Source organism: Rhinopithecus roxellana, chromosome 18 (genome assembly GCF_007565055.1).
Source record: "Rhinopithecus roxellana isolate Shanxi Qingling chromosome 18, ASM756505v1, whole genome shotgun sequence".
Classification (NCBI taxonomy): Eukaryota; Metazoa; Chordata; class Mammalia; order Primates; family Cercopithecidae; genus Rhinopithecus; species Rhinopithecus roxellana.
Genome location: NC_044566.1, coordinates 5,908,148 through 5,931,988, shown reverse-complemented (window position 1 = coordinate 5,931,988; position 23,841 = coordinate 5,908,148). Strand labels below are relative to the sequence as shown.

Below are 23,841 nucleotides of genomic sequence, written 5' to 3'. Positions count from 1 at the left end.
ATAGCAGAAAAGGCCTTTGACAAAATTCAACAGCCCTTCATGCTAAAAACTCTCAATAAATTTGGTACTGATGGAACGTATCTCAAAATAATAAGAGCTATTTATGACAAACCCACAGCCAATATCATACTGAATGGGAAAAAACTGGAAGCATTCCCTTTGAAAACTGGCACAGGCAGGGATGCTCTTTCTCACCACTCCTATTCAACATAGTGTTGGAAGTGCTGGCCAGGGCATTCAGGCAGGAGAGAGAAATAAAGGGTATTCAATTAGGAAAAGAGGAAGTCAAATTGTCCCTGTTTGCAGATGACACAATTGTATATTTAAAAAACCCCATCATCTCAGCCCAAAATCTCCTTAAGCTGATAAGCAATTTCAGCAAAGTCTCAGGATACAAAATCAACATGCAGAAATCACAAGCATTCTTTTTTTTTTTTTTTTTTTTGAGACGGAGTCTTGCTCTGTCGCCCAGGCTGGAGTGCAGTGGCCAGATCTCAGCTCACTGCAAGCTCCGCCTCCCGGGTTTACGCCATTCTCCTGCCTCAGCCTTCGGAGTAGCTGGGACTACAGGCGCCCGCCACCTCGCCCGGCTAGTTTTTTGTGTTTTTAGTAGAGACGGGGTTTCACCATGTTAGCCAGGATGGTCTTGATCTCCTGACCTCGTGATCCGCCCGTCTCGGCCTCCCAAAGTGCTGGGATTACAGGCTTGAGCCACCGCGCCCGGCCCACAAGCATTCTTATACACCAGTAACAGACAGAGAGCCAAATCGTGAGTGAACTCCCATTCACAATTGCTTCAAATAGAATAAAATACGTAGGAATCCAGCTTATAAGCGATGTGAAGGACCTCTTCAAGGAGAACTACAAACCACTGCTCAAGGAAATAAAAGAGGACACAAACAAATGGAAGAACATTCCATGCTCATGGATAGGAAGAATCAATATCGTGAAAATGGCCATACTGCCCAAGGTCATTTATAGATTCAATGCCATCCCCATCAAGCTACCAATGACTTTCTTTTTTTTTTTTTTTTTTTTTTTTTTGGAGATGGAGTCTCGCTCTGTTGCCCGGGCTGGAGTGCAGTGGCCAGTTCTCAGCTCACTGCAAGCTCCGCCTCCCGGGTTTACGCCATTCTCCTGCCTCAGCCTTCGGAGTAGCTGGGACTACAGGCGCCCGCCACCTCGCCCGGCTAGTTTTTTGTATTTTTTAGTAGAGATGGGTTTTCACCGTGTTAGCCAGGATGGTCTTGATCTCCTGACCTTGTGATCCGCCCATCTCGGCCTCCCAAAGTGCTGGGATTACAGGCTTGAGCCACCGTGCGCGGCCAAGCTACCAATGACTTTCTTCACAGAATTGGAAAAAACTAGTTTAAAGTTCATATGTAACCAAAAAAGAGCCCGCATTGCCAAGACAATCCTAAGCCAAAAGAACAAAGCTGGAGGCATCATGCCACCTGACTTCAAACTATACTACAAGGCTACAGTAACCAAAACAGCAGGAAGGCGAACATCACACACCGGGGCCAGTTGTGGGGTGGGGGGAGTGTGGAGGGATAGCATTAGGAGATATACCTAATGTAAATGACAAGTTAATGGGTGTAGCACACCAACGTGGCACATGTATGCATATGTAACAAACCTGCATGTTGTGCACATGTACCCTAGAACTTAAAGTATAATAAAAAATAAGAAAAAGAACCAAATGGAAATTTTAGAACTGAAAAGTGTACTGAAGACCTCAGAGAACTTTTATCTTTGTTATATCTATTTATATTTACGGTATTAGAAATTTTAATTAGAAAAGATTTTTAAAAATTTATTCATTTTAAAGCAACAATAAACCTTTTACATGAAACATAACTGACTTTTTAAATAAAAAATAACTATTTCCAAAACAAAATACTAAGAAAAGTGGTGTCACATCACTTTTGACCTCTTCGATGCCTAGTTCAGCAGAAGCCATCTGGTTCTCTTGCCTGCTTCTGCACTTACTCTGTTGCAGTACACTGTTTTTAGTAAAGTATTTCTCTGCCTGATGCTGAAAGGCTACATCACAAAGATGTAGATGGAAAAGAGAGGAATATTCTCCTAGGCTTTCCAGACCATTGAGATAATGCTTTGACTCTACATATGAAAACTCCAAGAGGCAGTTTTTTTTAAAAGGTTAGTTACCATGTGGCTTCTGAAGAGTCCCAATAAACTTTTTCTATCTTTACACTAAAATCCACTGATCTGCCTAAAGCACTTTGAATGGATTTCATAGTATCTTGTGTCAGTCATGTCTTAGTCCATTTGGGCTGCTGTAAGAAAATACTGTAAACTGGGTGGCTTGTAACCAACAAACATTTATGTCTCACAGTTCTGGAGGCAGGGAGGTCCAAGATCAAGTCACCAGCAGATTGAGTGTCTGATGAAAAGGGCTGCTTCCTGCCTCAAAGCACCTTCTTGCTGTGTCTGCACGTGGTAGATGGGGCAAAGGATCGCTTCAAATCCCATTCCTGACAGCTTCATCTTCATGACCTCATCACCTCCCAGAGGCCTCTGTTCCAAACACCGTCACTTTGAGGGTTAGGATTTCAGCATGAGTTTTGGAGGGGACACAAACATTCAGACCATAGCAGACCATTTGGAGAGTATTGTCTTACTGAGCCATGCAGCAACTCCCAAGTGTTGGCACACCACTGTTAAAAACCCAACCCCCAAACCCCTGCCTTTCTTAACATCTACAGGGGCCTCATCAGAAAAGCCTTGGAGTAAGGAAAAGCTGCAAAACTCACGGTAGTTGATAAAAATTTTCCAGAATTCTGATTTTTCTTGAAAGCACAAATGTCGTTGTTGGCAACCAGTACCATCAGTTGTTTGCCTGGAAGTGACAGATTTGTTTCATTCGTTTTGGAGAGTATGGTCAGCCAGATGCCCAAGCCTGGGTAGCTAGCTGTGTCTGTCTGTCAGTTTTCTGTTCCACAAGAAGCAGTTAGTCCAGCTCACAGCTGTCCAGAGGTTTTCTGTAAACAGCCATGAGATACCCGTGTGCAACAGAATTGCTGTATGCTTCTCATTTCTTCACAAAGAATATAAAAAACGTGTGCTCAAGGACCAAGATATAAGAAAATTCGTATTTACTGCATTATCAAGGACATTTTATTTATTTATTTAGAGATGGTCTTGCTCTGTCACCCAGCTGAAGTACCCTGGCGCAATCATAACTCACTGCAGCCTTGAGTTCCTGGGGCTGAATGAAGCCTCCCACCTCAGCCTCCCGAGTAGCTGGGACTACAGGTGTATGCCACGATACCAGGCAAATTTAATTTTTTTTTTTTATAAAGGCAGAGTCTTGCCATGTTGCCCAGGCTGGTTTCAAACTCCTGGGCTCAAGTGATTCTCCCACCTCAGCCTCCCGAAAGTGCCGGGATTACAGGTGTGAGCCACTGTGCTTGGCTCACCAAGGACGTTGTTAAAAGGAAACTATTTTTACTGGTTTGTTGATTGATTGATTGATTGATTGCAAAGTGTCTGGTATTTAAGAACATGATGATCACTTGTGTAGTTTGCTGCCGGTGGGGGCACTCCAGCATTTTACCTATTGCTGTTTTTGCACCATCAGTGCAAATGTTAATATAGTAAAAAAAGACCATGATGGCTTAGTGTTGTCGTGAATATAGTTTGAGCTGTGGGTCATTTGCAAGCCTGTTGTAGGCCTTGCGTTTGTGGAGAACACAAGTGGGAGAAACAGGTTCTTTCTTTAACCAAGGCCATCCTCGCAAATGCGAGGGAAAAATCAGACTTAGCAATGACTTTGGTATTTGTTAAACGTTTTTATTTCAAGCGTTTTGACTAGCCAGCTTCAGGGACTGAAGGAAGAGAGCTCAATCACTTAGTAACGTGCAGTGCAGGTTTGAAAAGTTGGTGACTGACTTAACTTGAAATAATTGAAGAAAGATTAGGTTTGTGGAAGAATTGGAATAATACAGACTTCTCAATTTTTAAAAATATTATAGTACATGCTAGCTGATTTCTCCAGAATCTGTCGGGACTTTGGCTCTTAATTGTACCCATTTTTTGCTTTAAGAAATCAATGTTTTGGCTGGGCACAGTGGCTCACGCTTGTAATCCCAACACTTTGGGAGGCCAAGATGAGAGGGTTACTTGGAGTCAGAAGTTCAGGACCAGCCAGAGCAACAAAGTGAGACCCTGTCGCTACAAAAAAAAAAAACAAAAAAAAAACAAAAAAAAACACCCAAACCTAGCCAGGCATGGTGGTGCCTGCTTCCATGGTTCCAGCTCCTCAGGTGGCTGAGGTGGGAAGATGAATGGAACCCAGGAGGTTGAGGCTGCTGTGAGGTGTGATTGGGCCACTGCACTCCGGCCTGGGTGACACAGCAAGATCTCGTCTTGGAAAAATGAAATAAAATAAATTTTTTATATTTTATTAGGCAGATCAACAGTTGGTAAAGAAAGGAAAAAGCAAAGTTGGGGACATGTTGGAAAAAGCAGCCGAGTTACTGATGAGCTGTTTCCGGGTCTGTGCCAGCGACACGTGAGTAAGGACTTGAGGACCGTCGGACGCTGTCGGTCGTGGTTTTTGTCGCAGTGTTCACCCTTTCTGGCCTGTGTTTATTGTTGACGTGTATTTTACTTCTACACATATTGTAATCCCACAACCATCATTATTTTTGCTTTAAAAAGTTGATTGTTTTGTAAAAGAAATAAGAGCTGAGGGAAAAAAAGAGTCTTTTCGTTTGCCCACGTTTGACCATGCCTGAAGCTCCTCTCTGCAGGAACCAGTTTCCGTCTGGTGCCATTTCCCTTTCCTGAAGCACTTTCTTCCACATTTGCATTTGTTGAGGGTCTGAGGGCAGTGAATCCTCTAAGCTTTCATTTTTCTGAAACTGTCTTTATTTTTTTAAAGAAATTTTCTCTTTTTACCAGTGAAGAAGATTACCATCATTTTTTAAGGCTCCTTTTGCTACATGGAGTCTTGTGGGTTGACAGTTTTTTTCCTTTTGGCACTTTAAAAATGTCATTCCGTCTGGTTTCCTTTGCTTCTGACGAGGCCTTGCCGTCGCTCCCTGTATAGAATGGGTGTTTTTCCTCTGGCTGCGATTTTCTCTTCATCATTTGGCATCAGTCATTTGACTCTGATGTGCATAGTTGGCTTTTTTTTTCTTTAATTTCTCCTGTTTAGGGTTCATTGGGCTTCCTGTATTTGTAAGTTGATGTTTTTAAAAATGTAATATTTTACATTCTTCAACTACTTTTGGCCCCATTTTTTCTCTCCTCTTTCTGGGATTTCAACTGCGTATGTGTTAAATGCGTGATATTATCCCACACAGGCCACTGTTAGTCTCTTTGTTTATTTTTTAACCTTTTTTTTTTTTTGGAGACAGAGTCTTGCTCTGTCGCCCAGGTTGGAGTGCAGTGGCGCCATCTCAGCTCACTGCAACCTCCGCCTCCTGGGTTCACACCATTCTCCTGCCTTAGCCTCCTGAATAGCTGGGATTACAGGCACATGCCACCACGTCCAGCTAATTTTTGTGTTTTTAGTAGAGATGGGATTTCACCATGTTGGCCAGGCTGGTCTTGAATTTCTGACCTCAAGTGGTCCACCCTCCTCGGCCTCCCAAAGTGTTGGGATTGTTGGCGTGAGCCACTGCACCTGGCCTCAATCTTTTTTTTCCTCTCTCCTCCATTTTAGGTAATTTGTATTGACCTGCTTACAAGTTGACTGATCTTTTCTGCCATTATTTATTTTTAAATTCTCAACTTTCCATCTGATTCTACTTTAGAGTTTCCATTTTTTCTTCTAAAACTCCCATCTCTTCACCCAGTATATAATTACATTTATTTGTGAGATTTAGGAAATTTTAAAACAAAGAAAGATTATCAAAGGTATCCATATATAAATAAACAAAAACTATTGTTCCCAGAGAGTAGTTGTTGTGTCTGTTGCCAGTAAACTTGGTAGCCTCAAAAGATGGGAACTTTTCCTGTTGGGTGTCATAGATCCAATCCATGAAACCAAAAGTAAGTGCTGAGCAGAGCAAGTTGTATGTAAAGGCCAAGGGATGAAGAAGCAGGAGTGTGACTCACAAATCAACTTCTCTACTCCTGAGGGGTGAGGGGATTGAAATAGAGGGTTTCTTGAATGAAGGGGTTGGACATTGAAAGCAAGGGGAAGAATATTAATCGCTTTTCTGGAAATGGGCGGTGAACTTCTGGGAGCTGAAGTACTGCCATCTTTTTGTCCTTTTATGGCTTCTTCTCATCATTGTCGTGCTGATTGTCAGCCGTTGTGGCACTGGTGGGAGTGTCACTGAGCATGAAAATGAGATTGTAATGAAATTGGAGGCTCTGCAAAGGCCAGGTGGACTTCCACTTAGCATCCTGCTGATCTTAGCTAGTTTAACCAAGGAGGAGCCTCTGACCTCAGGCGTCCTATTGCTGAAGATAACCAGAGTTTGAGTTGTGCAACTGTTCAGCCAAGCCTACAAGATGTATAGTACTGTGGGGATACTATACTCAGCCTCGCTTCAGAACTTTCCTTCCAAGGCTGGACTGTAGAAAAGTCCTTCCTATGCCATGGCACTTTCCCACTGAGGCCTCCCATGAGTGCCGTTTCCTTTGCTGGAAGGTTCTCCTCGACTCCTGGCTGTCTACGCTCGTTTAAAGGTTTCCGCCTTCTCTAAAGCCTCTCGCTGCTGGACTTCACAGTGGATCAGATTTCCCTTTTATAAACATTCATAGCAGACTGTACATTTCTTTCACTGCGTTTACCGAATGATTGATGACTGTGTAGGTGATGTGTATTTGATTGCCAAGTGCGTGAGGGCCTGGGCCTTCTCCATCACTCGCGCTCCTTGCACTCCAGGAGCTCACTCAGTGTTTCTTAAATGAATACTTGAAATTTTGCTTGGTGGTATATTCCTGCACAGCAGTGATCTTCATGACCTTTGATTAGGCAGTGGCTTCTCAGATACGACAACAAAAGCATAAGCAACCAAAGGAAAAAATAAATTGGACTTCATCAAAATTAAAAACTTTGGACTTCAAAGGACATTCTCAAAAAAGTAAAAAACAATCATAAACTATCAAATAATACATCTGGTAAGGGCCTAATATCCAGAATATATGAAGAACTATTACAACTCAACAGTAAAAAGACAATCCAATTTTAAAATGGTTAAAAAATTTGAAAAATCTGCCAAACAAAATACACAAGTGGCCAGTAAGTGCATGAAAAGATGCTCAACATCATTAGTCACCAATGACTAATGCATCAGTCACTTGAAATGCAAATCAGAACCTCCGAGAGCTGCCAGTCCACACCCAGCGGTAGGACTGTAATCAGAAAGATGGGCAGCGCCAGCGAGGATGCGGAGACTGGAGCCTCGTACACATTGCCAGGGGAACAAAACCAGTGCAGCTGCTGTGCAGAAACGGGAAGGCAGTTCCTCAAAGTTGAATGTAGAGCTGCCGTGTGACCCATCATTTCCACCCCGAGGGGACACTCAGAAGACAGAGGCAAAAATCCAGTGACATCTTTCCCCTTGGGGTTTGCTTTCGTCACACACTCTCCAATAGAGGTCATTGTTCCTGGTGCCAGACCAGCTACGATATTACCATACGTGCAGCATTTTATGTGACTTACATAGTACTTGTGTGTTTTGTTTGGTTTTCCCGTAACTCTTTGAAGTCATAGAACAGTATTATCATTTGTCTCCGTTTTCAGATGAGGAAAACGAGACCTGGAGACACTCTTGTTTGAGGTCATACACTAGGGAGTGATAAAAGTCACAGAGCTGCTTAGAGCAGCTTACAGGCAGTTATACAACAGGCTTTGACATTTTAAAATTGTATTTTTACATTATTTTAAGTGTTTCTATATGGCCACATTTTGGTCTTTAAGAGTAATTTTATGTTCTCTGGCTTGTAAACCACCTGCTTGTTTTCTGTACTGGGCACTTTTGTATTTTTGTGCCTTGACTCTGAATGATTTTCTCATTTTGTTGTGTACTTCCATAAACCTAGATGGCATGGCCTAGTACACACCACCACTGTGTGGAGTAGCCTGTGGCTCCCAGGCTGCCAGGAGCAAGAGCAGCCCTTGTGTGGCCACACTGAATGCTGTAACAGGCAACCGGAACACAATGGGAATTATTTGTGTTTCTAAACATATCTAAACACCGAAAAGATGCAGTAAAAATACAGTATGAGAATCTGTAGGACCGCCATCTCAATGGTCATCTGTAGTTGACCAAAATGTTGTGTAACGTGACTATTTCCAAGTTAATTGCAGACAGAGGCACACCCCCCCACCCAGGTGCTTCAGTTTCTGTTTCTTCAGTCTTTTGAGGTAAATTTACATGCAGCGAACTACCTACTGTATTATCTGTCTGCTTGCTGTTGAGGTATAGGACAGTGAACTACCTACGATACTATCTGTCTGCTTGCTGTTGAGGTGTAGGACATGATTAACTACCTACGGTATTATCTGTCTGCTTGCTGTTGAGGTGTAGGACATGATTGTCAACCCAGAAGCTTCCCTCATCCCTCATTTGGGGCAGGCCCTTTCTGCTGTCCGGGTTTGTTCCACTGTGGGTCACTTCCTGCCTTTCTGGTGACGTCATGTAAATGGACGTCCACAGTGTGTACTTTCTGTGTCTTCCTTGGTGGGACTCATCCTCTTTGTGCGTTTTACTGGTTCGTTTTGTTGTCCTGATGAGAAGGTATTTTTCCATTTTTCTTTTCTTTTTTTGTTTTTGTTTTTTGAGACGGAGTCATGCTCTGTCACCCAGGCTGAAATGCATTGGCCCGGGTTCAAGTGATTCTTCAGCCTCAGCCTCCTGAGTAGCCAGGATTACAGGCGCGCACCACTATGCCCTATTTTTCCATTTTTCAAAAATGGTTTATAACAGTTAACTTTTACACATTGTTACTGCAAACGAGGCAGTTTTTAGCTGGTGACGCGGAGGGAGGATGTTACTCAAGTAGTTAATTGGGATTTTCCTGGTTTGCTTTTTCTTTCATTTTTACCCATCAGGTAAGACATCTTTTTTCATAATGTTATTTTGTTTGATGAATATGACTTGATATGAATATGACTTGAGCTTTGGTACTTTACCTCAAGATACTAATTTGTTTAGGCAGTTTATTTTGTGAAATAAAATTTTTATTTGCTATGTAACTTAAAAAAAAATTATTTCCCCATAGCCGTGCTGGTATAGAGGACTCTAAGAAGTGGGGCATGCTGTTTCTGGTGAATCAGTTGTTTAAAATCTACTTCAAGGTGCGCTTCTGTTTGAATTCTTTCTGTCTTTACAATTTTCCATTCTCCTTGTCCTCCCACATATCATATATGGTTAGCTAGCCTCCCTGGCGTTGCTTGTGAAATGGTCATAACCGTATTCCTAGTCTTAATAGCGAACCTTTGTTGAATGCCTGCTGGGGCAAGGCGCTGTTCTGCATGTCTCCTGTTGACAACCGGCCTCTGAGGCCAGCGCGCCTGGCCCCGGGGAGACGAAGGCACCTGCGTCTGAAGCAGCTGGCCCGGAGTGGTGAACTTGGACTTTCAGTGCAGGCGGTTTCACTCCAGAGCCTTTTGTCTTCTGTGGTCGTAATTAACTATGGAAAAGCAGGCGTATAGATGGATAGATGGATACAGAAACCATTGCCACATAAAGTCAGTCAGGTGAAGAGCAGCCCATCATGTGTCAGCAGCTGGGCCTTGTGCCTTTTGTCCAGGGCTTTCCACTCCTGTAGAGCACCCCACCTTCCTGCCGGTGCTGCATAAGCACAGGCTCCTGCAGGGCTGTGCCACCTGGAACGGCTTCCCAGCGCCTCCCAGGGTGAATGTCGTCTACAATGGCTGCTTTCTGTTTTGGTTTTTATTATCATATAAATAATTTTTGTGATATAATAGGTTTTGCAGTTTGCATTTTGAGGAGACATGCATAGTAATTTGTTTTACCCCGTTTTTGTTGTTTTTAAATATTTTAAATGGATTGTTATTCATTATAGATCAACAAACTCCATTTATGTAAACCCCTAATTAGAGCAATTGACAGCTCAAACCTGAAAGACGATTACAGCACTGCACAAAGAGTAACATACAAATACTACGTTGGACGCAAGGCCATGTTTGACAGTGACTTTAAGCAAGGTATGTTGCTAATCTTTTTTTCCCAGTATTTTAAATAAGACGTTGCATTCTGAACAACTTTGAATAATATAGTTTCAGAGAACACAATTACTGTATTTTATTTTTAAGGGTAGAATATTTGTGTAAATACAGATCAACTTATATATACATATTTGACACCAAAGCTGATGAAATAAAGGGAAATTATATTGAAGGTTCTTCATCCACACTGCATCTCTGAAGTGCATGCTGGAGTCTTGCAGGCATCACAGACATCCTTTCTGAGTTCACTCAGCATGACTGTTTTCGGAATAGAATGCAAATCATTGTCTTCTCTATTTGCCTTTTGACCCTGTAATAGATGCTGGTTATGTTGACATAGGAAATGGAGATTAGGACAACATTTAGTTCAGCGACTGACTAAACGACCTACAAATCCCACATGGAATGACTTAGAAGCAGGGGATATGCCGTTGGACCTGGCATCAGAGCTCACGTTTAAACAGCCTCGTGCAGTGTGTTGCTGCCTCACCTGACATTATTGTATTAGTTTATGTTGGTAACTTTCTCAAGAACAGGAAACTAGTCCTTTCTTCTTTTTGTAATTTTCTTATTGGCTGTCGTGGCATCATTCTTTGTGATGTCCTCTGTTGTACTCAGATCAGACTTTAAACTCTTCTTCAGTTATTTGCTGAGCACACAGCCCCAAGTACATGAAGCAACATAACTTTAGGCAATGCAAGATCAATAACAGCCCTTTCCTAAGGATGCTGTGGCTTTTTATTCTATGGGCTTGTATAGACTGACCATTTCCTTTCACAGTTTTTTTTTTTGTTTTTTTTGTTTTTTTCTTTTTTTGAGACGGAGTCTCGCTCTGTCACCCAGGCTGGAGTGCAGTGGCCGGATCTCAGCTCACTGCAAGCTCCGCCTCCCGGGTTTACGCCATTCTCCTGCCTCAGCCTCCCGAGTAGCTGGGATACAGGCGCCCGCCACCTCGCCCGGCTAGTTTTTTGTATTTTTTAGTAGAGACGGGGTTTCACCGTGTTAGCCAGGATGGTCTCGATCTCCTGACCTCGTGATCCGCCCGTCTCGGCCTCCCAAAGTGCTGAGATTACAGGCTTGAGCCACCGCGCCCGGCCTCCTTTCACAGTTTTTACTGTATAGGCTTATATAGTCTGACTGTTGATTTCCTTTCACAGTTTTTAGTAGATCTAGGGCTTTTAAAGAAGGGCTTTTCTTATCTGTTCCTCTCTTTTTTTTCTCTCTTAACATGAAGCATAAAGGTAGAGAAACTTTTAAATTCTATCCTATTGGATTTTATTAAGACTGATTTTTTTTCTTCTGAGGATGCATTAGGTGGTATTTTTGAATACCTAACATAGCCAGAAATGATTATTAATATTGATGCGACATATTCATAGTTTCTGACATCTTTAGAGCTAAAAACTTTATTTAAGTCTGTGTCATCCACCCCTTTTGTTTGACCGTAAAAGAAATAGAAAGCTATTGAGAGTGTGATGTTCTGAGATTACTGAGCGATTCTGTGTCCCCAAAAAGCCAGCGCCGGCCGTAGATCTTCTGCTTGTAGCTCAGAGATGCTGTTTCCATTGGACTGCCAGGAATTCCTAGAGCCCTGATTGTATTTAAGTGGATAAAATGTCTGCAAAGATCGTGGTGATTTTCTTCCCTGTGATTTTATATTATTTATGTAAGAGAATATTTGGAGTATCTCAGTTGTTGTATACTTTCATTAATTTATTAATTTCAGAGATTTATACCCCACTAGATATTTTCGACTCCAACCAAAATATATTATTTGATGCAAAATGACTAAGGTTCCCTCAAAGACAGCAGAAAAATCTCAGCTTGCATTAACTATTAGAAAATGCATTTTTTACCTGGGTGCAGTGGCCCACGCCTGTAATCCCAGCACTTTGGGAGGCTGAAGCGGGTGGATCACAAGGTCAGGAGATCGAGACCATGGTGAAACGCCATCTCTACTAAAAATACAAAAAATTAGCCAGGCGCAGTGGCGGGCGCCTGTAGTCCCAGCTACTCGGGAGGCTGAGGCAGGAGAATGGCGTGAACCCGGGAGGCAGAGCTTGCAGTGAGCCGAGATCGTGCCCCTGCACTCCAGCCTGAGTGACAGAGCAAGATTCCATCTCAAAAAAAAAAAAAAGAAAAATGCATTTTTGGCCGGGCGCGGTGGCTCAAGCCTATAATCCTAGCACTTAGGGAGGCCGAGACGGGTGGATCACGAGGTCAGGAGATCGAGACCATCCTGGCTGACACAGTGAAACCCCGTCTCTACTAAAAATACAAAAAACTAGCCGGGCACGGTGGCGGGCACCTGTAGTCCCAGCTACTCGGAGGCTGAGGCTGGAGAATGGCGGGAACCCGGGAGGCGGAGCTTGCAGTGAGCCGAGATCGCGCCACTGCATTCCAGCCTGGGCGACACAGTGAGACTCCGTCTCAAGAAAAAAAAAAAAAAAAAGAAAAATGCATTTTTGTACATCCAGGAGAATTTGAGATTACCTTGGGCAGTAGCAAAGGTACACTTTTTAGAGGCTAGGTTGCAAAAGTCAAACTGGCAGCGGGTGGGATACTGCAGACTCTGAGTGAATCCTTGTTCCTTGGTCTCAGCCCCACAGGGCTCCTCATGGATCATGGCTTTGTGGTTTGGAAGCAACACTGGCCCCACAGCGTTCACGCTTACTGTGCAAGACTGGTTGCTTTTTGTGCCAATGTGGCCACACAGTTTAGGAGCAGAGGCAGTGTGTGGTCTCAGTGTGGGTTCCCTAGGCCTCAACCCAGACCCTAGGGCCTGTTGCTTCTGGTGACCCATTCTGCATAAGGGAGGGCCTCTGCAGCTCTTAGCATCTCTGTTCTCTTGTATTTGGGACTCAATATCACTGTTCAGGAAGAACTTACATAAACAGGAACATCTCACTTTCCTAATTCTTGACCCAAACCCAGCCTTAGCAAAGCCTCTTCCCATCACCTCGGGAGAATATGGAATCATTGTCCAGAAACCCCTGACGTTTCCTCTGCCTTCAGCTTTCCGGCCTCAGGACGAGGCTCAGCTCCTGCCTGTTCTGAGAGTTCCTCGCACGGGCGAGCTCTCCACAGGCCTGTCATGTGCAGTTCATAGGATTAATCTTGACAAATAGAATTACTTTTGTATTTTGAAATCTATTAAATTCAAATCTGTTTTACATGAAATGGAATCCTTTTTTAAGATTGCTGTCAGGACACAATCAATATATGTTAATAAGAATTTTTTAAAGCATGTGGTCATTTGAAATAGAAGATATATGATCACTAATTATATGTTAAGCTGGAGGATGGTCTTTCACTAAGTTATTTTCATTCTGTTGAATTATGAGTGATTAAAATGTATTGTGAAAGTACATTTTTAAATACGTCTTTGTATTTTTCATTAATGTAGAAATCATCTGAGCAGGGTCAAACTTTTAAAATGTTATCATAATGGCTTGCCAGATGACCTTAGGCAAATCAGAATCTCTGTGAAAGTTAGTTTCTTCAGTTTTTCCTCTGTTAAGTAGGACTTCCCAGGCAGTTCCTGTTGAATTTGGGGTTATAGATTTTACTTAAGGAAAGTCATTGATCACAGAAATGAAACTAGGCTGATATTTTTTGAGATAATAAAGGGAGGGGGCTTTTGCCTTTTAAATCAGGAGACAGTGGTAGAATACGGAGCAGGAAAGGGCCTGAAGCAGGTGCGTTGGTCTTACGCGTGCTGGCTCTGCCTTCTTTGCAGCCGAGGAGTACCTGTCGTTTGCCTTTGAGCATTGTCACCGTTCTAGTCAAAAGAACAAAAGGATGATTCTGATCTATTTGCTTCCAGTAAAAATGCTATTGGTGAGTGGTTGTTACTCCCTGTTTATAGATCCTGGTGTTTTCACAAAGTTGACAGCTGATAGGCTTTTTAGAACCTAGCAGACAGTGGTTGATCACAGCCTGAGCTGTGTATGAGCGCACCCCAAAATAAAGAAGGAGCATACACTGTGTGTGGCCGAAACCCAGAGCTTCATGCCTTACGCCTCCAGGTCCTTCTAGAAAAGCTTTCCCTGTGTCCTGTTTCCCTTTAAAGTATTTAGCTCGACAGTTTAATATTCATGTGACAAAATAAGTACCTATCATTTGTATTACTCCCTTAAAACCTAAGTTAAAAGCAGTGGATTCACCGAGAAAGAAAAATGTCATTTCAACCTCTCTCTGGGTATTTCATTTAGTTACTAAAATGTATTTTTGATACTTGAAATAACTGGCAAGTTAATTGACCGAGAAAAGCATTACACACAGCTGGCTAAAGCTTCTGTAATTCCAAATGGATTGTGATGGAGAAGTGCTGCTGTCACCTTGCCCTCCCCACCTCTCACCCTATTTAAGAGACAGCCAGTGTCAAATTCTTAGCTGATTCTTCTGGAAGCTACCTCCGTATTCCTAGATCGCATGCTTATACTCGCATTTCTTCAGTTATCACTCTCCTGTTATAGAAATGCGAAGAAATGTGAGAAGGTCAAGATCAAGGTCACGTGTCATGGCATGACGAAAGTGTATTGCACCAGGTGTTCTGATTTCTAGACCAGTGTTGTTTTCCTAATGGACTGTGATGTGTTTAATCTTGGACATTCTAAGAAGCTCAGGTTGCAATTTTCTTAAAACTTAATTCCTTGATATGAATGCTTATCAAAGACAATTTTGTCAAAAATGAAAGCGTTTTCATTCTAGAAAACTGACTCTGTCTTAGGGTCACATGCCCACTGTTGAGCTCCTGAAAAAGTATCACCTGATGCAGTTTGCGGAAGTAACCAGAGCTGTGAGGTAGAGTATGCTATGCTTTCTGTTTGGGGTTTTAAAAATGCAAGCCTGGTGAGAGTTGACATGCATGCTGTGTGAGAAACTCACCCTCCTTCTGACGCTCATCCCCGCTCACCAGCGAGGGCAACCTGCTGCTGCTGCACGAGGCGCTGGCGAAGCATGAGGCCTTCTTCATTCGCTGTGGGATCTTCCTCATCCTGGAGAAACTGAAGATTATCACCTACAGGAACCTCTTTAAGAAAGTGTAAGCATTTTCCCAGCACACTGGGCTCCCAGTGCGGCTCTCGGCAGAGCAGTCAGACGTCCAGGGCCGTTGCAGGCTAAGAGAGGAGGCTACCGTGTGGGCAGGGTGGTCCTCTTCCTTCCGCTGTGTGGGATAAAATGAAGCCTCCGCCCACTGCCTGCTGGGGCCCTGCGCGGAGACACGTGAGTAGCACAAGCTGTGCCTCGACTTCTGGGGGAGGTAAGCAGGTGCTGTGTGAGAAGACGACTTGAGAACATCAGCCCTGAGAACCGCGGTACCACATTTCATCAGACCACATAGGACTTGCCACTCACTCCCCTCCCTTAGTCCTGACCAAGCAGCCCTCCCAGCCACTCCGCCTGTCACAAAGGCAGATGCAGAGATCGTCATTCGTTTCCTCACATGTCTTCTGAGTCCTCGTCCCAGCAGGATCTCAGTTCAGTAAACTTCAGGCCAAGGCCAACTTTGTACAGAGCTGTGGGTAGCACATCACAAAGAGTAGGGACCCTATTTCGCTGAATCCATGAGACACAGCCTGTTGTCAGGTGCTTCCTGATTTCAGGGAGATTAAAATGTGAAAAAAATGCACCTTAGATTAATGAAATACTTAGAAAATAATTAAAAACTGTATTTGTACTAGTGACTTTTTTAAGATTGAAAAGTCACATTAGATTTAATAGCTCTTTGAGAGTGTATTTTAGAGTTTAATAGGTGGGAATTTTTGTACTCCTTTAGAACACTGGCTTATTAAAAGGTGCCTTTTCTTGGCTGCGGAGTGCTGCGTCCTGTCAGTAACCGCAGTGCCCATCTCCTCCCCTCTTCCAGGTATTTGTTACTGAAAACACACCAGCTGTCTCTGGATGCTTTTCTGGTTGCCTTGAAATTCATGCAGGTGGAGGACGTGGACATTGACGAAGTTCAGTGTATTCTGGCTAACTTGATATACATGGTGTGTGAGTCCTAGTTTTGATTTAAGCAGCTACTCACAGCAGGATTCAGCCCAGAGTTTGAAGCCTCAGTGTGGTGGGGTTAAAATTGTTAAAATGCCTTTTGCTTTGATTGAAGGTATTTTTTTTTTGATAGAACTAATTTTAGCCCAGGAAATACCATTTACCAGGACCTTGGAGCATGAGGGGATGGATACTCTGTATGTTTGCATATTCTTTACCGGCGGTACATCCCTCGGTATCTGTTGATTCTCTGACCTGCCTCGGATACCGAAATCCACATGTGCTGCAGTCACTGATAGGACGTAGTATTTGCATATGAGCTATGCACATCCTCCTGTATACTTTAAATTATCTCTAGGTTACTTAAAATAGTGCACTGTAGATAGCTGTTATACTGTATTGTTTAGGGAATCACGGCAAGGGAAGAGCATCTGTACATGTTCAATACAGATGTGGTGTTTTTTTTTTTTTCCAAATATTTTCAGTCCACAGTTGGTTGGATTCATGGATGTGAAACCCACCATGAATATGGAGGGTTGATTGTATTTATTTTTATTCATTGTCCTCCCGCTGAACTGAACTGTGCCACTCTTGGGGAAGAATGCTTAATGCCAAATTTATTAGATCACCCAGCATCTTTGACTCAGATCCAAAATGTAATGACTCAGATCCAAAAATGTAAACGAATTCCTCCCTTTCTGTCCTGCAGGGCCACATCAAAGGGTACATATCGCATCAGCATCAGAAGCTAGTGGTCAGCAAGCAGAACCCATTTCCTCCGCTGTCCACAGTGTGTTGAATGTATACGTAGCCCTGAGGACGGGTGAGCTGTTGTTTCTTTCCATTTTGGTTGTGCTGATGAGACCGGTCCGGCACTGCGACAAGGCTCCCTGAAGCCGGAACTCTGGGAGGCGCTTCTCCCAGGGATGCTGAGGCTGAGATTGTCAGCACACCCGAGTCAGTCTCCTTCGTTTGTAACTAATTTCAGCCTGATGAAAACCTGGAATTCCTTTTTCACAAAACTCAGCTGGTTCTGGAGTCTTTGTGAAACTTCTTTGAAGGAGGCTTTGCGTGAAGGCAGCTCCGGCTCACTTTTCCTAAGTGTGGTTCCTGAAGGCTGTCTTTGTAACTTTTTGTAGTTCTTTGTATAAAAAGGGTATTCTGAATTTATACACATGGCATGTTCTTCATTATATCTTCCAGGATACATCTATTTTTATATATTAAATTTGAATATGTTATCAAAATGCTTGGTTAACTTAAGGCATCTTTTTAAAAGCAGAATTTAATTTGATTTAAATTTCCAGATTTTATAGCTTGCCCGTATGGATGCTCCTCAATTTATGATGGGGTTACATCCCAATAAACTTACTTTATTTACCTTTGCTTTGTTGGTTTAAAAAAAACACATTACTTTTAAAAAAACATGTTAAGTTGAGAATGCATTTGAATACACCTGCTACTAAACAGTATGGCTCACTCCAGCCTGCCTTAACATACCCAGAAACCTGCACTTAGGCAAAATCAAACATGAAGCCGACCTTATTTTATAATAAAGTGTAGATGCCAGGCGCGGTGGCTCACACCCGTAATCCCAGCACTTTGGGAGGCCAAGGCGGGCAGATCACCTGAGGTCAAGAGTTGGAGACCAGCCTGACCAACATGGAGAAACCCTGTCTCTACTAAAAATACAAAATTAGGAGGGCGTGGTGGTGTATACCTGTAATTCCAGCTACTCAGGAGGCTGAGGCAGGAGAATCGCTTGAACCTGGGAGGTGGAGGTAGGCAGAGGTTGCAGTGAGCCGAGATCACGCTATTGCACTCCAGCCTGGGCAACAAGAGTGAAACTCCGTCTCAAAAAAATAAATAAAAATAAAAGTGTTGGGGCCGGGCGCGGTGGCTCAACCCTGTAATCCCAGCACTTTGGGAGGCCGAGACGGGCGGATCACGAGGTCAGGAGATGGAGACCATCCTGGCTAACATGGTGAAATCCCGTCTCTACTAAAAAATACAAAAAACTAGCTGGGCGAGGTGGCGGGTGCCTTTAGTCCCAGCTACTCGGGAGGCTGAGGCAGGAGAATGGCGTAAACCCGGGAGGCGGAGCTTGCAATGAGCTGAGATCCGGCCACTGCACTCCAGCCTGGGCGGCAGAGCGAGACTCCGTCTCAAAAAATAAATAAATAAATAAAATAAAATAAATAAATAAATAAATAAAAGTGTAAATATCTCGTGTAGCTTACTGAGTGCTGCACTGAGAGTGGAAACCGAAGGGCTGTGTGGACGCTGAGGCATGGCTGCCCCTGAGTGCGTCCCTTTGGCACCATGGTGAGGTTGACAGTAGCTAAATCAGGCCACTCACATTGGGCTGTTGGGCTGCCATCACAAAGTACCACGGGCTGGGCAGCTTAAGCAACAGGAATGTATTTCCTCACAGTTCTAGAGGCTGTAGGTCTGACTGGGATGGGGTTACCAGCATGGTTGGCTTCTGGGGAGGACTGTCTTCTGAACTGCACACTCAAGAATATGGTGGTGTTCTTGCTGTGCTAGAGATGGTAGAGACAGAGATGACGCTCTCTCTTTTTTTTTTTTTTTTTTTTTTGAGACAGGGTCTTGCTCTGTCGCCCAGGCTGGAGTGCAGTGGTGCAGTCAGTGCTTACTGCAGCCTCAACCTCTGGGGCTCAAGTGGTCTTCCCTCCTCAGCCTCCCAAGTAGCTGGGACCACAGGTGCGTGCCACCACACCCAACTAATTTTTTTAGTTTTTGTAGAGACAGGGTCTTGCTAATGTTGCACAGGCTGGTCTGGAACACCTGGGCTAAAGCAATTCTCCCGCCTCGGCCTCCCAAAGTGCTGGGTTGACAGGCATGTGCTACCACACCTGGCTGTCTTCCTCTTATAAGGCCACAGTTCTGTTGGGTTAGGACCTCACCCTTATGACCACATTTAGCCTTAGTTACCTCCTGAAGACCTTACCTCCAGATACAGTCACATTGGGGGTTAGTACTTCAATGTAAGAAATTTGGGGGACACAGTTTAGTCCCCAGCACTGCCATTTTTCAGAGTGTGCACATTTCCCCATTTATAAAAAATTTACTAAAGAACAACACAAACCATATTAGCTCAACTTTGCAAAGTTACTGCATTTGAAAGCTGTTTGTGCAAGGAGAAGCTATCCTACAAAGTGTGAATCCCTCTTTCTCTCTCTCTGGGCCTCACAGTGCAGGACTCACTTTGTGTGGCTCCTTCCTCAGGTTCCCCTGGATGCAGGAACTGCCCCAGGGCTTCAGCAGCACTCCTGAGCTCCTCCTACACCTGCAGGTCTACAGTTTCTTCGGGGCTGGGCGGGGAAGTTTGTGGGCTCTTCTGGGGCCTGAATGGGCCCCTCTGAAGGTGACTCATTCCCATGTATCAGCCCTGGGCTCTCACCTGGGGCTCAGCAGGGCTGTGGGTGGGCCTCCCTGTTTCTTTCCACACGCAGGGAGCTGGATTCTGGGAGCGCAGATCCCAGTAGAGCCAGGGAAGCCAGATCTCTTGTAGGCCCTGCTGTCTCCTAAGTCACACCCAGATTCCAGCCGTGGACTGCCGCACACACACACGAGCTGCAGGAGGGCAAGCGTCTGTGCCTGTGGACTTCATGCCAAGGATCCTCTTGACCTACAGAGCTGCTCCCCACCAGCAGCAAGGTCCTCAGCGCTGGCAGTCGTGACAAGTGCCTCCTACGTCCTGTGGGGCAGACACGGAGTGAACTCCTGTGGGTGAAGGCTTTGGGTGCTGCGTCTGTTTTCTGGCTACCCATGTGTCCAGTGGGGCCCTGTTCTCTCTCAGTGCTGGGTAAGGAAATCTGATCTTCCCTGCTGCTCAGCGTGGGGCTTGAACATACTTCAACTTTTGATTTAAATGATTTTCTTAGAGTAATTTGAATATTGGAATTTCTACCGGCATACCTGAATTTCATTCTGGATTTAATAGCGGTAGAAAGCTCAGGTTTGTCAACATTTCTGGGTAACGTATTGAACCGTCCATAGTGACACCTAAAGTCAAGGACTGATACTTTAAGGTAGTTGGATGGTTATTCTTAGCAATGAAAGAAACCACCTCAGTGTAGGTGTCCTTACATTCTTGGTGTTCAGGCCTGTTCAGTTCATTCTCACACTGCTATAAAGAACTGCCCGAGACTGGGTGATTTGTAAAGGAAAGAGGTTTAATGGACTCACAGTTCCACATGACCGGCGGGGCGGGCGCAGGAAACTTACAATCATAGCAACGGGGAGGTGAGCATGGGGAAAACTGCCACTTTTAAAACCATCAGCTCTCGTTAGACTCCCCCACTATCACCAGAACAGCATGGGGGAGCCGTCCCATGATCCAGTCACTTCTCGACACCTGGGGATTACAATTCGAGATGAAATTTGGGTGGAGACACAGAGCCAAAACATAGCAAGGCCTACGTCCAGCATGGCAGCATTCAAGTTCATGGGTGTCCATGTGGGCATATATCAGTGTGTTTGCATGGATTCAGATGTTGGACTTAATCTCTGCCCAAGTGTAAACTTGTTTGGTTCTTTTAAAACATCATCACAGGCTGGACGTGGTGGCTCACATTTATGACCCCAGCACTTTGGGAGGCTGAGGCCAGTTAGATTGCTTAAGCCCTGGAGTTCGAGACCAGCCTGGGCAATATGGCAAAATCCATCTCTGCAGAAAATACAGAAATGAGCTGGGCATGGTGGTGGCACCTGTAGTCGAGGCTGAGGTGGGAGCGTCATTTGAGCCCAGGAAGTCAAGCCCACAATGAGCTAGGATCGTGCCCTGCACTCCAGCCTTGGGTGACAGACAGAGACCCTGTCTCAAAAAACAAGGAAAACAAAGTCATCATAGCTAGCTTCCGTTTTCTTGAGTTTTATTGTTTTGTTAGATTTGTTTATGGTGTGGTTTCTAAGCGTGTCATTAAACACCAGTAGAGTAGTTCTTTCATTTCGAAGGCCCCTCATGTCTCTGCTGACAGTCTGGGCCTGTAGCTTTCTCTGATTGTCCCTGATTTCACAGATTTCACCATTATGCAGGGAGGGTCTTCGTATGCTTTGCCTCTGCCCAGCTGTGTTTGAAATAGTGTTTTTTTTTTTTTTTTCTGAGATGGAGTCTTGCTCCATTGCCCAGGCTGGAGTGCAATGGCATGATCTCGGTTCACTGCAACCTCTGCCCTCCGGGTTCAAGTGATTCTCCTGCCTCAGCCTCCTGAGTGGTTGGGATTATAGGCGTGAGCCACTGCACTTGGCAATTTTTGTGTGTGTGTGTGTGTGTTTTTAGTAGAGACAGAGTTTCACCGTGTTGGTCAGACTGGTCTCGAACTCCTGACCTCGTGATCCACCCGCGTCAGCCTCCCAAAGTGCTGGGATTACAGGCGTGAGCCACCGCGCCAGGCCTGGAATAGTTTTCAAGCAGGGCTTCCACTCTAGTTTAGTAAATCTAAATTTGTAATAGAAGTACCAGAAGCCAGATTGCAGACTTTTCTGCAGCATTATACACAGAAAGCCTGCCATGTTCATTAGCTGATTTTAAAATCATTAGTAAGCATTTAAAGCAGTGACTTAATTACCTTATTGTAGTTTGAGAATAATACAACCAAAGTTCACTAAAACTTTAAAACTCACCCTAGTGAATTTTAAACTCCCCTCCCCATTAATTTGCCTTAAATTACAGTGTTGCTTTTTTTTTTTTTTGAGACAGAGTCTCGCTCTGTCACCCAGGCTGGAGTGCAGTGGCCGGATCTTGGCTCACTGCAAGCTCCGTCTCCCAGGTTAACGCCATTCTCCTGCCTCAGCCTCCCCAGTAGCTGGGACTACAGGCGCCCGCCACCTCGCCCGGCTAGTTTTTTTGTATTTTTTAGTAGAGACGGGGTTTCACCGGGTTAGCCAGGATGGTCTTGATCCTCTGATCTCGTGATCTGCCCGTCTCGGCCTCCCAAAGTGCTGGGATTACAGGCTTGAGCCACCGCGCCCGGCCTTTTTTTTTTTTTTTTTGAGACGGAGTCTCGCTCTGTCGCCCAGGCTGGAGTGCATTGGCCAGATCTCAGCTCACTGCAAGCTCCGCCTCCCGGGTTTTACGCCATTCTCCTGCCTCAGCCTCCCGAGTAGCTGGGACTACAGACCTCACCCAGCTAGTTTTTTTTGTATTTTTTTTTTTTTTTAGTAGAGACGGGGTTTCACCGTGTTAGCCAGGATGGTCTCGATCTCCTGACCTTGTGATCCGCCCGTCTCGGCCTCCCACAGTGCTGGGATTACAGACTTGAGGCACCGCGCCCGGCCACAGTGTTGCTTTTTGCCAAGGTCCTTTCAGAGAAATGGGCCATTTCATCTACAGATTAGAGAAAAGAAGTTTAATTCTGGAATTAAAGAGTAAATGAAAGAGTGTGCTGAAGAACAGTAAGGCTTAAAAACCCAAGTTATGTGTATATTGTTTTCAACTCAAGAGAATATTTGCCTACATTTTCAGTCCCCTTTTAAAAAGTCCTCTGTGCTCCTCCACAAGGCTCTGCTGGCCGAGGCGCCTGCAGCTGGCCCTCACCCTTGCCTGAGCGGAGCGGCCCTCATCTACCCACCTCCCGCAGGCAGCCCCTGGGAGCTCTGTGTCGCTCAAGGACACTGGTGGAGAAGCAGCTGTGTCCCCTCCTTAACGAAGTCAGAGTGAAAGTGTGAACATTTACACCATTTCTGTCCATTTCAGTGCAAATCCAGACCCCGCTAGGAGCTCCAGTCTGCAAGGAAGTTTCACTGGGGGCTGGGCTGCAGCTCTGTCTTTGGTACTTGGGTTGCAGCTACAGCCTTCATGACAGCAGGTGGTCACTGTGATTCAGCAAGTGCTGTCCTGGTCTGTTCTACAAAATACCATGGAGTCTCATGGTGATGACAGGAACTCATTTCTCACAGATCTGGGGGCCGGCAGATTTGGTGTCTGCTGAGGGCTCTCTGTCTCCAGGGCAGCACCTCGCTGCAACGTCCTCGCGTGGGAGAAGAGATGGAAGGGGCTGGCAGAGCCCTCATGGCCTGGTCACCTCCCGAGGGCCCCACCTCCCCATGCCGTCATCTTGGGGTAAGTTCCAGTTTCAGGGTTTTGAAGGGACACACACTCAGGCCACAACAGTGCTGAGCGTCGCCCTAGCTGCCCATCAGCCCAGTGGTGAGGCGCTGCGGCTCCGCCCTGGACGACCCTGAGGCATGAAGAGGTGGAGCACTTGTCCAAGAGCCACCTGGTGGGATGAGCAGAGAGCTGGGACTCAGTGCTCAGCCCTGACCCGGGGCCCTGGAACCTTCTGTGGGAACCCTCCCAGAGAAGGGCTGGTGCACAACCCCGTGAGACGCTGGCATGCCTCCTCAGCCTCTCTCATGCTCCCTGGCCCTTTCCTCTAATGCTGCCTCTCTGAGGTACCCCCAGGATCGTTCTCCTCCATTGCCAACCTGCTTCGAGTGGCTGCTGCTGCTCTGAGCCATGGTCCTCAGTCCCCAAGGCAACTGGTGAACCAACAGAGGAGGTCACTTTCTGCTGTAACCGGTGATTGCTGCGGCTTCTGCACCAGAACACACTCGCCTGTGTGCGGGCCGGGGTGGCTGTTCCTGAGCACAGAGAACACTGGACTTGGAGAAGGAAAGATGCTCTGGAAACCAGACTG

The 23,841-nt window shown here is 45.0% G+C and overlaps 1 protein-coding gene across 4 annotated transcripts in view; it reads left to right on the top strand.

Annotated features, from left to right (window-relative positions):
• Nucleotides 1-17,564, top strand: part of PCID2 (PCI domain containing 2) — a 36,712-nt gene extending 19,148 nt beyond the window's left edge. For 2 of the 4 annotated variants that reach the window (XM_010360065.1, XM_030922368.1), the window contains exons 7-14: nt 4,434-4,537; nt 9,211-9,286; nt 10,018-10,159; nt 13,920-14,020; nt 14,913-14,986; nt 15,102-15,227; nt 16,053-16,176; nt 16,887-17,564. In XM_010360065.1, coding sequence (XP_010358367.1) covers nt 4,434-4,537; nt 9,211-9,286; nt 10,018-10,159; nt 13,920-14,020; nt 14,913-14,986; nt 15,102-15,227; nt 16,053-16,176; nt 16,887-16,976 — 837 coding nt within the window. In that variant the 3' untranslated portion in view covers nt 16,977-17,564. Of the gene's footprint in view, nt 1-4,433; nt 4,538-9,210; nt 9,287-10,017; nt 10,160-13,919; nt 14,021-14,912; nt 14,987-15,101; nt 15,228-16,052; nt 16,181-16,886 lie in introns of all 4 variants that reach the window. The other 2 variants (XM_030922370.1, XM_030922369.1) reach the window with 2 other exon arrangements.
• The last annotated feature ends 6,277 nt before the right edge of the window (nt 17,565-23,841 follow it).